This window comes from Seriola lalandi, unplaced genomic scaffold (genome assembly GCF_002814215.2).
Source record: "Seriola lalandi dorsalis isolate HSWRI2012SDOR001 ecotype SW California unplaced genomic scaffold, Sedor1 jcf7180002054758, whole genome shotgun sequence".
Classification (NCBI taxonomy): domain Eukaryota; kingdom Metazoa; phylum Chordata; class Actinopteri; order Carangiformes; family Carangidae; genus Seriola; species Seriola lalandi.
In genome coordinates, this window is record NW_019525311.1 from 329,750 (window position 1) to 341,781 (window position 12,032).

Below are 12,032 nucleotides of genomic sequence, written 5' to 3' on the forward strand. Positions count from 1 at the left end.
TCTCTTGCAATTTTAACAGTGTTACTGCATTCACCGTTGCCAGTTTGCAGTACACATCAAACCACATACACGCTGTTCTCTGTGATGGATAATGATAAAAGAGCACCAGTCTTGGCGGAGTGCCGCCTGTAGCTGTAACTTGGCAATAAAAAAGTGATAAATAAAAAGATTGGTGCAATTTGGCACCGCCTGTGTATGTACTGCATCTCAGCAGATAAGATGGCGGGATCATGAAAACAATAAAAAAAAAAAAAAGCTTTATGGTAACTTTTTTGGGGGATATTTTACTTTCCTCCTCCAATGAAGTGGACATTGGAGAATATAGCGTCAAGTTTAGTCTTGATACAGCTCTTTTGTATTTAAGACATTTTTTCAATTTTGTGAAATATTTGAATCAGGAAATCAAGCTGTTAATTGATCATTTTAGTGAAGAAAAAAGAGACGTAAAGCGAAAAGGTCATTGTAATCATTATGTAAATCACCATAGCAACAAGAATCCAGCAGATCATAGTTAACTGACATGGCATGATGCCGACTCGTTTTTCCCTTTTCAGGCCACATTGTGAACATGCTTACGCTGTAAGCGAGGGAGCTGCTGGCCGGCTGACAGCTATGATTTGCTTCAATTGTCACAGTCAGGCTTTCCACCTTGAAAATCTATAATGAAGATTATTATGCTTAGGCGCAAGCCAGTTACACATTCATCATATTGTAGAATATAACTGAATTTTAGTCATTTTAAAAAGAGAAACACAATCATAATCTGATAAAAAAAAAGGATGAGAAACCACCCAGATCTCCTTTGGCTCTTGTCACGTGAGGCTCTTGTTAGATTTCACTATGAAGAGGCACCATCTTGCAGTGCTTGCTCTTGCTCATCTGTCTCTCTCCCTCCTCTGATCCTCGCCTTGATTCATCACTCAAACCGCCTTTGCTGTCTGTGAGCCTTGGCTCAGGATCAGGACTGTTTGATGGCAAGAGCAGATGTTTGTGTATTTTTTTCTTGTGTGTTCATGTGTCAGTTGGTGTGAAGGTGGCAACCGAAGTGTAGGGGCCAGGGGAGGGGTTGTTGACATGTATGTGATGTACAGTATGTGTGTGCGTGTGGAGCTGTTTGCTGCACACTGCAGCTTTTTGCCACAGCATGTCTTCCACAGCCGCAGCAGCATGAGGGAAGCTGATAGAGTGGATCCGTTTGAAGATGAAAGATAATAAGATGCGTGAATCCACTGAAAGTCACTGATGGATGTTCAGGACAGAGAACCAGAGGGTTGTTCTGGCTGAGGAGCTGTGGCAACGGGTGATGTCCCTACAAGATTATCCTATCAAAGACTATATACAATGGATATTAATATTTGACCTTCAAGGAAATAACTGTTGTTTGTATACTGACAGAGTACATGAGCCAACCTTTATCCACTACAAACATTTCCCAAACCAAATGAATTTTGCTTCTCCTATGAGACACATTTCAGTGCTGGGTCTTGACAGTTGGGCTCTGCATTATAGCTTGTATTGTATAATTTATAACTCTGGTTGGTCAATTACTTCTGAATACCCACCGGGCTGCCTGAGTAATTTGTTTGTGCATTTGGTACATTATCAGCCGCAGATGTGTGCTGAAGTTGCTTTCGATCTCTTTATAAATGTTCCAGGAGCAAGCAGGGGAGCCAATAAAATGATCCCTGAAATAGTGTTGGCAAGCTGAATATAAACCACCCTCAAGTTTCCAAAGAGAAAGTCTCAGTGTTATTGACCAAGTTGTGTCTATCACTGATGTTTTTCCTGTCTTTTTCTTTTCTTCTCAGGAGACTGCCATTTGACTGAGTGGTCATCTTGGAGCTCATGCCAGCTGACTTGCCTGGAGGGGCGGAGCTTTGAGACCACTGGTCGCCAAGCACGCTCCAGAGCTGTAATCATTCAGGTCATGGAGAACCAGGGCAACTGCCCGCATCAAGTCTTTGAGACCCAGCCCTGTAAAGGTACTGAAGAAACCACTTACATACACTTCAGCCTTAGCCCTTTTAAAGCAGCTATAATCAATATTTTTTACATCAACAATGCATCACTTATATCTAAAAAGGGTCACCAGAGATAATTTCATCAAACTTTGTAGTTCCCTCAGCTCTGCATATTTCAGCTCATTTTGCTCACTGCTTTCAAAGTGTCATTCCAGCCTGAGAAGCAGCTCTAATAAAACACTGTGCACTACTTCCCTCTGCTACAGGAAATAGTGAAGTCCAAAACACAGAGCTTAAAGAGTGAGTGAATAATGGACTAACATTCATGTTGCAAGAAACATGACTTCAAATGAATGCAAATCTTGCCCCATAAGTGCTGGATGTTTTAATAAGCAATTGTTTGCTAGGGTAATGATAGGTCAGTGTTGTGTTAGCAGTTTGTTTCCCACTGTTTGTGAGCTGACAAAAATAAAATAAAATAGTTTCATGCTGGTTTAACAAGTAATGCAGCCTCGTGACAACCCCAGCCACTGGGGGTCAGCAAGAACTGGGTGTGCTCAGTTGCCCTTTATTCTCTCTACAAATGGACAAAAAAATCAGGGGGCTAGCTCAACATTTTGTGAATATCAAGTATCTGGAAGGTCAAGGCTTTCAGAACATTTTAGTTTCTCCTTGTGCTTCAGTCACCCTGTATCTATTGAAATTTTGAACAGGAACAAAAGACCCTGACCCTCAAAATTGATCAATGAAATGGAAATTGTCTTCTGATAAATGTTTATTAAACTTTAGATTTACTCATGAGGGCCGCTGAAACGTTTCTATTCAATCCTACTGTCCTGGAAACTACATTCCAATATTTATCAGCATGTATTGAGGCACTATTACCTTGAGTAATATTGTTTGCACCATGACAGAACACTCACCGCCACAGCTCATAACACACATTATGGACTTGAGGCTTATTTTGGCTTGCACTTAATATCAACCTGTCTGGATGGAGGCAAAAGACTAATAGCTGATATTAGTGTGTAAGTGGCAGTCTTGTGTTGGTAATGGAAAAGTTGTCATTGAAACTGAGTCATAGCGCGGTTAGTGGTTAAAAATTACAAATACAATGAAAAGGTTCTCATTAAAGGGTCAGTATTTGAACCATCAAAAGTTAAAGCAGCAGCAAGAAAGCGTGCGTGAATCATTGGGAATGACCTGGTTTTCTGTATTTACTGGTCTTAAAATGTGATTTAATCTTCATCTAAGTCACAAGTGCAGACGGACACAATGAGATTAACATAATAACAAATGAACAATTATAATCTTTTGTGTCTTTGTTGAACACACCCATTAAACATTCACAGTGCTGGTGGGGAAAGTAACCATTGGTTGAACCTCCTTTGGCACCAATAACCTCAAACCAGCTCTTCCAGTAGCTGCTGATCAGACCTGCGCAATTTTGGACCATTCTTCCTACAGAACCGCTTGAGCTCAGATATACTGAATTCTTAGGATGTCTGGTGTGGGCGGCTCTCATCAGGCCATTCCTCAGCATCTATACTTGGTAAAGGTCTTTGCTTTGAATTGGCCACTCCAAACAATGGGTTTTCTTTGTTTGAAATCATTCTGTAGTAGATTTACTTTGATGTTTGGGGTCATTGTCCTGCTGCATTACCCAGCTTCTACTGAGCTTCAGCAGGTGGACAGCCGCACTGACACTATCCTATAAGAGACCATGATAACCTTAAGAATTCAATTTCTCCTCATGACTGAGCTGTTCAGGTCCAGAAGCAGCAAAGCCCCAATCATGATGCTCCCACTACCCTTAACTCTGCGATGATGTTTTCATGTTGGTATCCAGTGCGATTTTTACACCATAATTCCCTGTAGCAATGTGGAGTGTGAAGGTGTCATTTAGGAAACTTCTTTTTTCTTTTTTTTCTTTTTTTTTTGGAGAGCAGTGGCTTCCTCCGTGGTGTCCTGCCATGGTCATAGTTGTAACTGACCATATTTTAAGATGTGTTGTGTGTTCATTTACTTTTCCTTGCCAGTGTAACTGCACCTGATAACTGACTTTCCCCAGGAAGCCACAGTATGTGTCTTACAGAGGGGACTATGTATTTATTGTCTCCGGATCCATACCGCAGAGTCACTGTTTAGCTCAATTATCATACGTTTCTTTACTTTTCCATTGATTCATTAAATAATCTTGTACTTTCTTGATTGCTGTACCTGCATACCTTCATATAATCAACTACCAGCTATGTGGCCTCTTGCCAACTGTCTTCCCTCATTAGTTAGATGCTTTTACAACTGTTGGCGTTGTTTTCATTACTGCACAGCTGTGTAGCTTATATGTGTAATTTTGAACTAAATTCTGTATTTCACAAATCCTTTCCTGTGGTGTTTCTTCTACCACTGATCTTGCAGCAATTCACGTGTGACCAGATTTTCTTTAATGCATGAAACCAGACTGAAGTTTCACTGTAGGAAAATAGTAAGAGCCTTCCATTAAAAAAAAAAATTAATTCATTCCTAATTTCTACCATCTAATTTCCTCCAAAGATCCCTTTGTCTCATATCACACTGCCTCAGTAGAAAAGGTGCTCTTTTCCTTTCTCTACGAACATAGTACATCTTAACTTATAAGGTGAACTAGCAGAGCAGCAGCAGAAGTGGTGGCTAATGTCCATGGGAGCCTAACGACAGCTGAATGCCCAGCACAAAGTGCTAATGAACATCATGTCTGCCTCTGTGCCATTACTACAGAAGGAAAATGCCACAGTTACCAGTGGAGGACAGGAGGATGGAGCAACAATGAGAGAGTAGTGTGGTGTCAGCGCTCAGACGGTGTCAATGTCACAGGTGAGTTGTTGCAGTCTCTTCACATACAGAGCCACATGCTTTTATAGATATGAATATCTATGTATAACTGGTTTAGTGCAGACTACACCTGAAAGTGTCCCAGTTCTGCTTTTGTTCCCCCGCACCGAACTGAATCACTGTGAATTCAGTCTGGATCACATGGATATGTGCTACACTATCAGATTATTTGATAGCTCAAAAAAGGAATTTGTAAATGTTGAGGGTAAGTGGATCTTCTTTAATTCATCTGAGAAAGCTGTCACGCAGGTAAATTCTGCAGAGGCATAGCAAGTTGTTTAAAAATAACCTCAGCACAGATTTCCGCCCGAAGTTCAGAACATGATTGAGACATGAGTGGGGTGAATATAAAAACAGACGTGATATATTTTGCTCTTGTTAATCTTATTTTACAATAATATTATAGACAACGGATTGGTACAGTGGATAATGTGCTACGATAGATATAGTCAATGACTTTACATCTTCTAAAGAAATCTGATGACATCAGTTCAGAACTGCACATGAGGGTGTGCTGTGTGAACAGACTTAATGTATTTTCTTTCTCTTACACACTTAGAGAAATATGCACTAACAAACAGAGAGTAATTTTAGCGTGGTGTTGTAGTTGAATTTAACACCTTATTTGAGCTGCCGATTCTCTGTGCAGTCTCCATTGATTTCTCTTCTCCCTCTTAACATAAGTAATCAATAAGCCAGACTCTGAGCTGGGAGGCTTTCAATCCATATAAATATAATCATGCATTTGTATTTGTGGCAAGTAAAGCAGGCGTGGAGAAAAAGAACAAAGGTAATAGTGCTGTGGGAACGAAGGCTTTAGGCGAGCTTGATGTGCTGTAAATAGTGGCTGAATGTGATCTTATCGCTGTAAGGAAGTGTTTCTGACAAATATGAGCCCAGACGGAATAACTTCCCTCTGCAGAGAAGGCAAGAACCCCAGGCATTACTCTTTGATATTTTGACATGCAATTTTCCATGTTGGAATTAAAATGTTCACAGATTGATCAGGGACCCTGATAGGCAACTGAAGCCATTAATCAGGTATGACAGTACATTAATTTAGTGATCAATGGGTAAAGGAACAAAAATGAGAACCTGTTGTCTTTCTCCAGGGGGATGTTTCGCACAGAAAAGGCCAACCACGGTCAGACACTGCCATCCTCCGTGCACTAAACCCTTCTCACACTGCACAACGGTAAGATCATTGTTCTTTGGTCAGGCAGCTGTAATCTCCACAATTCTCACTGTGTTTTTACTGTTCCTTGCTGCTCCCACATTGTACGTAGGGAGTTAAATGGATTTTGATAGATGGCATTTTTAATTGTCAAGAACGGGCAATTAAAGGAAAATCATATTAACACCAATGAATGTGGGCTGTGTATCAGTTAGAGACTACACCTAGATGGGGGGGGGGGGGGGGCAACCGCACGCAGGCAGCAATGGAAATGAGAAATAATAGCCTAAGCTTGAAGTTTTACTGCCCCTCAGAGTACCCTTCATGGAACTGCACTTAAAATACAAAACAAGTGTTGGCATAATCCCCCCCTAAGGAGCACAGTTTAATGCCAGAGTTAGGATGAATCAAGCTGCAGTAAGAGTAAAAAGTCTTCAGAAAGTGGAGTGAAAGTAGAACAGACTGTTTTGTAGCAACAGGAAAGTAAGAATTACAGTTGTCTTGTGCTGGCTGTAAATGACGGTCTTCTTAATGCAGAGCGGAGTGTGTGGGTGTGAGAAGGGTTATACTGAAGTGATGACAACACACGGTTTCTTGGACTACTGCACCAGAACCCCGGGGGTGGACAACAACAAGAAAGCTGATGTGAAAACCAACTCTGGGCGGTTAAAACCCGGGCCGACTCAGGCCCAGGACCTCTTCACAGAGTGGACCTTACGACCTGTTGGCCCAGGTACTGAAATGGAAATCGTCTTTATAGCTCAACGTGCCTGAGATCATTGCTGCCTTTGAACTTGCCTTTGTAGCTTCAGGATCACAAAACTTTCATTCAAGGTCCATGTTGTCACTGGGGTTATCAGTATATGCTTTCAACAGACCATAAAACTGTCAAGAAAATTCTAGTCACTCCTCTGCATTATGTTTGAACTAGCTTCTTTTTCTCATTTATTTATATAATGTGACAAAACCAATTTTAAAGATACCCGCACAAAAGATGTAGACGAACAAATATTTAAAACTTTGTATTGAAATTGCTTTTTGATTGCACAGATGGAAGAGTAAAGCTGTGGGTTTACGCCGTGACTGCCGTCGGATTCATCTTCGTACTCTTCATTATTGCATTATCCTTCCTGGTCTGGTATGTACTATATCACTCTCTTAAGAGATCCCTCACTATGCACAATATAAAGAACAAAAGCTCCATTGTAGGTCGCACACACACTTCAGATGAGAGTGAACGCTGAACACTGGGAAGCAGAGAAGAAAAGCAAATTCCAAACCAACAGCTTTCCTTGAACCCTGTCCTGTCAAATATGAGTCATATTCCGCACAATATTTTGTCTGCTGTGTGCTGCTGCTATCAGATAATGGAATTCTTTGTAAAGACTGAAATCAAGTTGGGCTTCCCTTTGCTACTAAGTCAGATACACTGTCAGCTTTTCTTTATTGTCTGTGTTGGTTTTTTTCTTTTTTCTTTCAGTAAGCCATCCAAAACCACTAAGACGTCTCCCCCGCCGCAGAAGCCCTTGACCCTGGCCTATGATGGTGACATGGATATGTAACCAGGCTGCTATACCTCATCACAAGGACACTCTCGGCCTCAGACAAGACTCCAACCACTTCCCTCACATACCACTGATTACTGACCTGTTTGAGCTGGGTGACTTTTTGCTGTAGTGTCCGTAGCCGTACTGCAAAAACAGAGCAAATGGACTAATAGCAAAGGTCACGCGTGAATTGCTGCTGAAGGGCGATGTTGCCCAGAAGTTTGGCTGCAGCCATCTTTCCTCCACAAAGAAGATGAGCCGAAGCTGATCAAGGTGAAAATGGGACAGAAAAGTCTGTGGGAATAAAAGGACCTCTAGTTTCTTTTCTTTTTTTTAACTGCTTGCAACATGAACATGGTTGGAGCACTGTTTGCAACCCACAAAACATGAAGACTCCTAAAAAAAAAAAAAAGCAAAGACAAAGTGGATCCGCAGGTGTTGACCTTGGAGTTCAGAGGAGCCACCTGGTTATTTGTCCCGTATTTGTGTCATGAGGGAGACAAAACATCTGGAGTCGCCAATCACTCATGACATTCAAAGGACAATGGAACATTGACATTTGACTTTGTCTCATCAGTGCTGGATCTTTGTAAAAGAAAATGTCACAAGCCTTTTGGGTAAACAGCCTTTTTTTGAATTTCTGAGGATAAACAAGATGTTTTATGCACTATGTTAGTGCTGATTCACTTTTTTTTGGTTTTCCTTTCAAATGACTTTTCTAGTGTTTTAATTGTAATGCAAGTTGTTGCTGTTGGATTGTGTTTTGTTGATGATGCCATTATGTTGTGTATATGTGGAAACCAAAAGCAGGCTTGCCTTGAGTTGAATCATTCAATGATGCAGTAATTTCTCCTCCCTGATGCTCATGAGACACTAAATAGAGGAACAATGTCAGAACAGTGTCGTTTCCGCCGAAAAATTGCTGTTTTGGTGACAGAATTGTCAGAGAAAAACATAGACAGACCTTTAATGCAAATTATCAGATACCAGCATGATAATGATCATAGGTCATATACACATTCACTTTCATCATAGGAAAAACAAAAGAAAAAAGCACTGATCATCAAAACAAATACAGGAATGAAATAGAGGAATTATCCACTGGATCACACACAGTTTTTATTGGAGAAAAGTATGCTTCATTTCTTTCACAAGGATACTCGCCGTACCTATATCTTTTTTACACCACTTATTTCATAAAATATCCAAATACAAGGTTCTCTGGGAGAGAACAAGGCGGCAGACTAGTTTTTGACAGTTTTGAAAACTTTTCTTCCATTAGCTTCGTTTTTTTCTTTTTCTTTTTTTGCACCATGAAGACAGGGCTCAAAAATGAAAGACAGCAAATACCAAATATTTGTGAGCACATATGAATCTAGTGGGCTATTTCTTATTTCTATTTCTCTGGCTCATGCACAAAAGTAAAGGCTTCTCTTTTTATTTAGCTGGAGTTTTTTTTTTTTTTTCAAATTTCCACTTACAGTACAAGATCCATGATTTTTATTGCCAGAGCATCATATAAAATCATCTTGATGGATCATAAATTCTTACTTACTGGTATCATTTCCACATCCTCCTGTGCATTATTTCTAATAACCAGTGGAAAATTAAGTTCCTAATACTTGGTGGTTTTGGCACTCACCAGAGTTTATGATGTTTCTCTTTCTGCCTCCACAAACTGAAGTTTTGGTCTTGTGTTATCTGACCTCCTTCTGAATGTATTTTACCAGAAACTCTATAATCTTAATGGTTGTGCAAATACAGTTGTTACATGCAGTAAAAGCTGATTGTATGTAGGCATGCTTGATCCATTTTGGCAGAAAGTGCTCCAAGTGGCCTTGCAAAGATTCTGTTTTACAAGTTGCCAAAACATGTTAGAGTAGTTTCTTTTAGGCAGTGTTTCTAATATTTGGCCAATGAAGGGACGTGTGGTAAATGTTACAACCAAATTGTTAAATGTTTGAAATTTTTAAATGACATGACCAACTAATTAAGAAGTTATTTGGTGACATTTACGTTATAAAACAAAGAGCATCCTCATACCTGATAAGAGAACTCTATTGGGTTATGTCCCAAAAAATCTAAAAGTATGTTCATTCATTGTTTACAGTACCATGCTATTTGTGTTACTATTGTGTGTACATGGAGAGCTGGACAAAAATGCAAATAAATGGTGAAACAATGTGAAAATAAAACGCTGCATACTTTCCTCTTTGTTGCACAGAGTGGTAATGTTTCTGAGAGAGATGCTCTAGTCCTGCCGTGATCTTCATCGGCTCCTTGACTCTAGAGTCCTGATAAATTGTAATTACTGATACAGGCTCCCAGGCAGAGCCCAGAATAGATGAGCAGCTGATAAGATTCATCTTGCCCTGCAGTCAGATTCCCAGTCCGATAGTCCCATGATGCGCACAGGTTGTGAGGGAAACAGTGTTTAAATCTTTTGTCTCATCTAATTCATTTATTTAAGACTGTCACTTTTGTTTAAGAGAGGGTTGAATTCAAATGCTTGTGTCATGGCCATCTGATCTGTGCCGTAGACGTGGGCTGATCTTGTCATGTCCAATTCATCTCATTTCAGTAGCTCTCAAGACATATTTGCAGGTTTCAATAAAGATATGTGAACAGCTTGACAATGGCAGTGTCTAGTTTTAATCAGGATTCATCCATTACAAGCGAGCTGGAACATTCTAATAAAAGGCAGTGTGCTGTAATTTAGCAGAGCAGAATGAGAGCTTAATGAATATTTTCAAGGAATGCATAACCTTTTAAAGTCATGTTTATTACCATTTATTAGTAATTTATCATGTCCTTGCGTGCGCCCCAGCAGAGTGATGAAAATAAAACCTGTCATCGTCTTTTCCAGAAAGAATGTTCTGATTTTTACGTTTGTATTTATGGAGTTTAGACCTCATCAGACAGCAATTTCTGAGGTGAAGAGTGCAACAGGAAGACAGAGGAGGAAGCTGCTCAACAGAGGAGCCCAGCTGTTATCGAAGCAGAAATCACAGCTGTATGTTGTTGGATGCTCCATAACATTACGACAGATCAAGGTTTTAATGCCTGGATCTCCCCTCCAGTCTGTGTTAATCAATAGAACTGAGGGAACCTCACTGATGAATGATGAAATGTCTTGAAGAGCAAACAGCAAGTGCAGATGCCTTTGACTTTACTTATTTACCACATACTGAAGAAGAGAAGAAGATGTTTGGGTTTTCAGGGTGAAGTGTAGGGAGTGAGGACAGAGGGTCTTTATAAGTCCTCAAATCACTGTGCTTAAGTGCAGCCTCACAGAGCTGCGAGCATGGCTGAAGACTTTTGTTAAATATGAAACAGCATTATATAATCACACACACAAAATAACAGTTTAGCTGCTGTGTCCTATATGCATAGCAATAGCAGCGTGTGTGTGTGTGAGAGAGAGAGAGAGAGAGAGATGGAGGAATAGACAGTTGTTTGCTTTGATAAAATGATGAATATCTGGTACGGAATTAGTCAGACTGCATTTCTGCTTCATCAGTTGTAAGATTGAGTTCATTTCCAAGATGTGAGCTTAGTAGAAAAATACTTTTCCACCCTCTGACTTCATGTCCTCTTGTTTTTAGGTATTATTTTCCCGATCATATGTAGACAAACCTGGGTTCTGAGAATAGATAAGATTGTGCAAGCTTATGTAATCAATAAAAAGGACTTTGAACTTCAGTCTGGCTTGAACTCAGAGCTAATGGACCAATGAGGACAAATTGGTGTAATAAAGTTAAGTCTCCTACTTACAGTATGGTTCATGTTCTGGCAGCAGCCTTTTCAATAAGATAATGGTTTAATGGTTCAGCGTATTGGCGTAAATTCTCTTGGCTAAGCTTCAAGGATACATAATTACAATCAATTTGGTTTTAAAAATAAACACGGCACAGATCTGTGTATATACAGTACACACTGAAGGAAGTTGTCACTAGGTATAGAAGGCAAAACACTACAGTATTCATGTGTTTCCTGGATGCATTTGACATTTGGTCAAGCTACTACAGCGAGGGGTCCCCCACATTTATTAATAATAATAATAATCACTGGTATTCATATAAAACCATACAAGTTAGGTTGGGTAACAGTATATCTGCACCCCTCCTGGTGACCAGTGGGATCTGACAAGTTGGAATACTGTCACCTGTTCTCTTTAACCTGTATACAGGTGGTCTTTCTAAAAGTTAGAAGAGTGTAAGACTAGCTCTGTGGTGGGGGATAGTCTCATTTACCATCTGATGTACTGTATGCTGACGGTCTAGTCGTCCTGTCTCCTTATAGTGCTCATAGTATGCTCAAGTCATGGTGTGCGGTATGACATTAAATGTAACTCCATAAAGAGTGTTATCATGTGCGTTATCACGTTATCATTCTCCTTGGCAGACCAAGTGCTAAATGCAGTGAACAAAGTGAGATAGTAGGTCACATCATCAGGAATGATCTACGCGATGATTACGA

The 12,032-nt window shown here is 40.1% G+C and overlaps 1 protein-coding gene across 1 annotated transcript in view; it reads left to right on the top strand.

Moving 5' to 3' along the window:
* Nucleotides 1-9,748, top strand: part of thsd7ba (thrombospondin, type I, domain containing 7Ba) — a 123,175-nt gene extending 113,427 nt beyond the window's left edge. The window contains exons 23-28 of the mRNA XM_023424902.2: nt 1,809-1,982; nt 4,719-4,814; nt 5,945-6,027; nt 6,544-6,739; nt 7,057-7,144; nt 7,487-9,748. Of these exons, the coding sequence (XP_023280670.1) occupies nt 1,809-1,982; nt 4,719-4,814; nt 5,945-6,027; nt 6,544-6,739; nt 7,057-7,144; nt 7,487-7,568 (719 nt within the window). The 3' untranslated portion in view covers nt 7,569-9,748. The remainder of the gene's footprint in view (nt 1-1,808; nt 1,983-4,718; nt 4,815-5,944; nt 6,028-6,543; nt 6,740-7,056; nt 7,145-7,486) is intronic.
* Nucleotides 9,749-12,032: the final 2,284 nt, after the last annotated feature.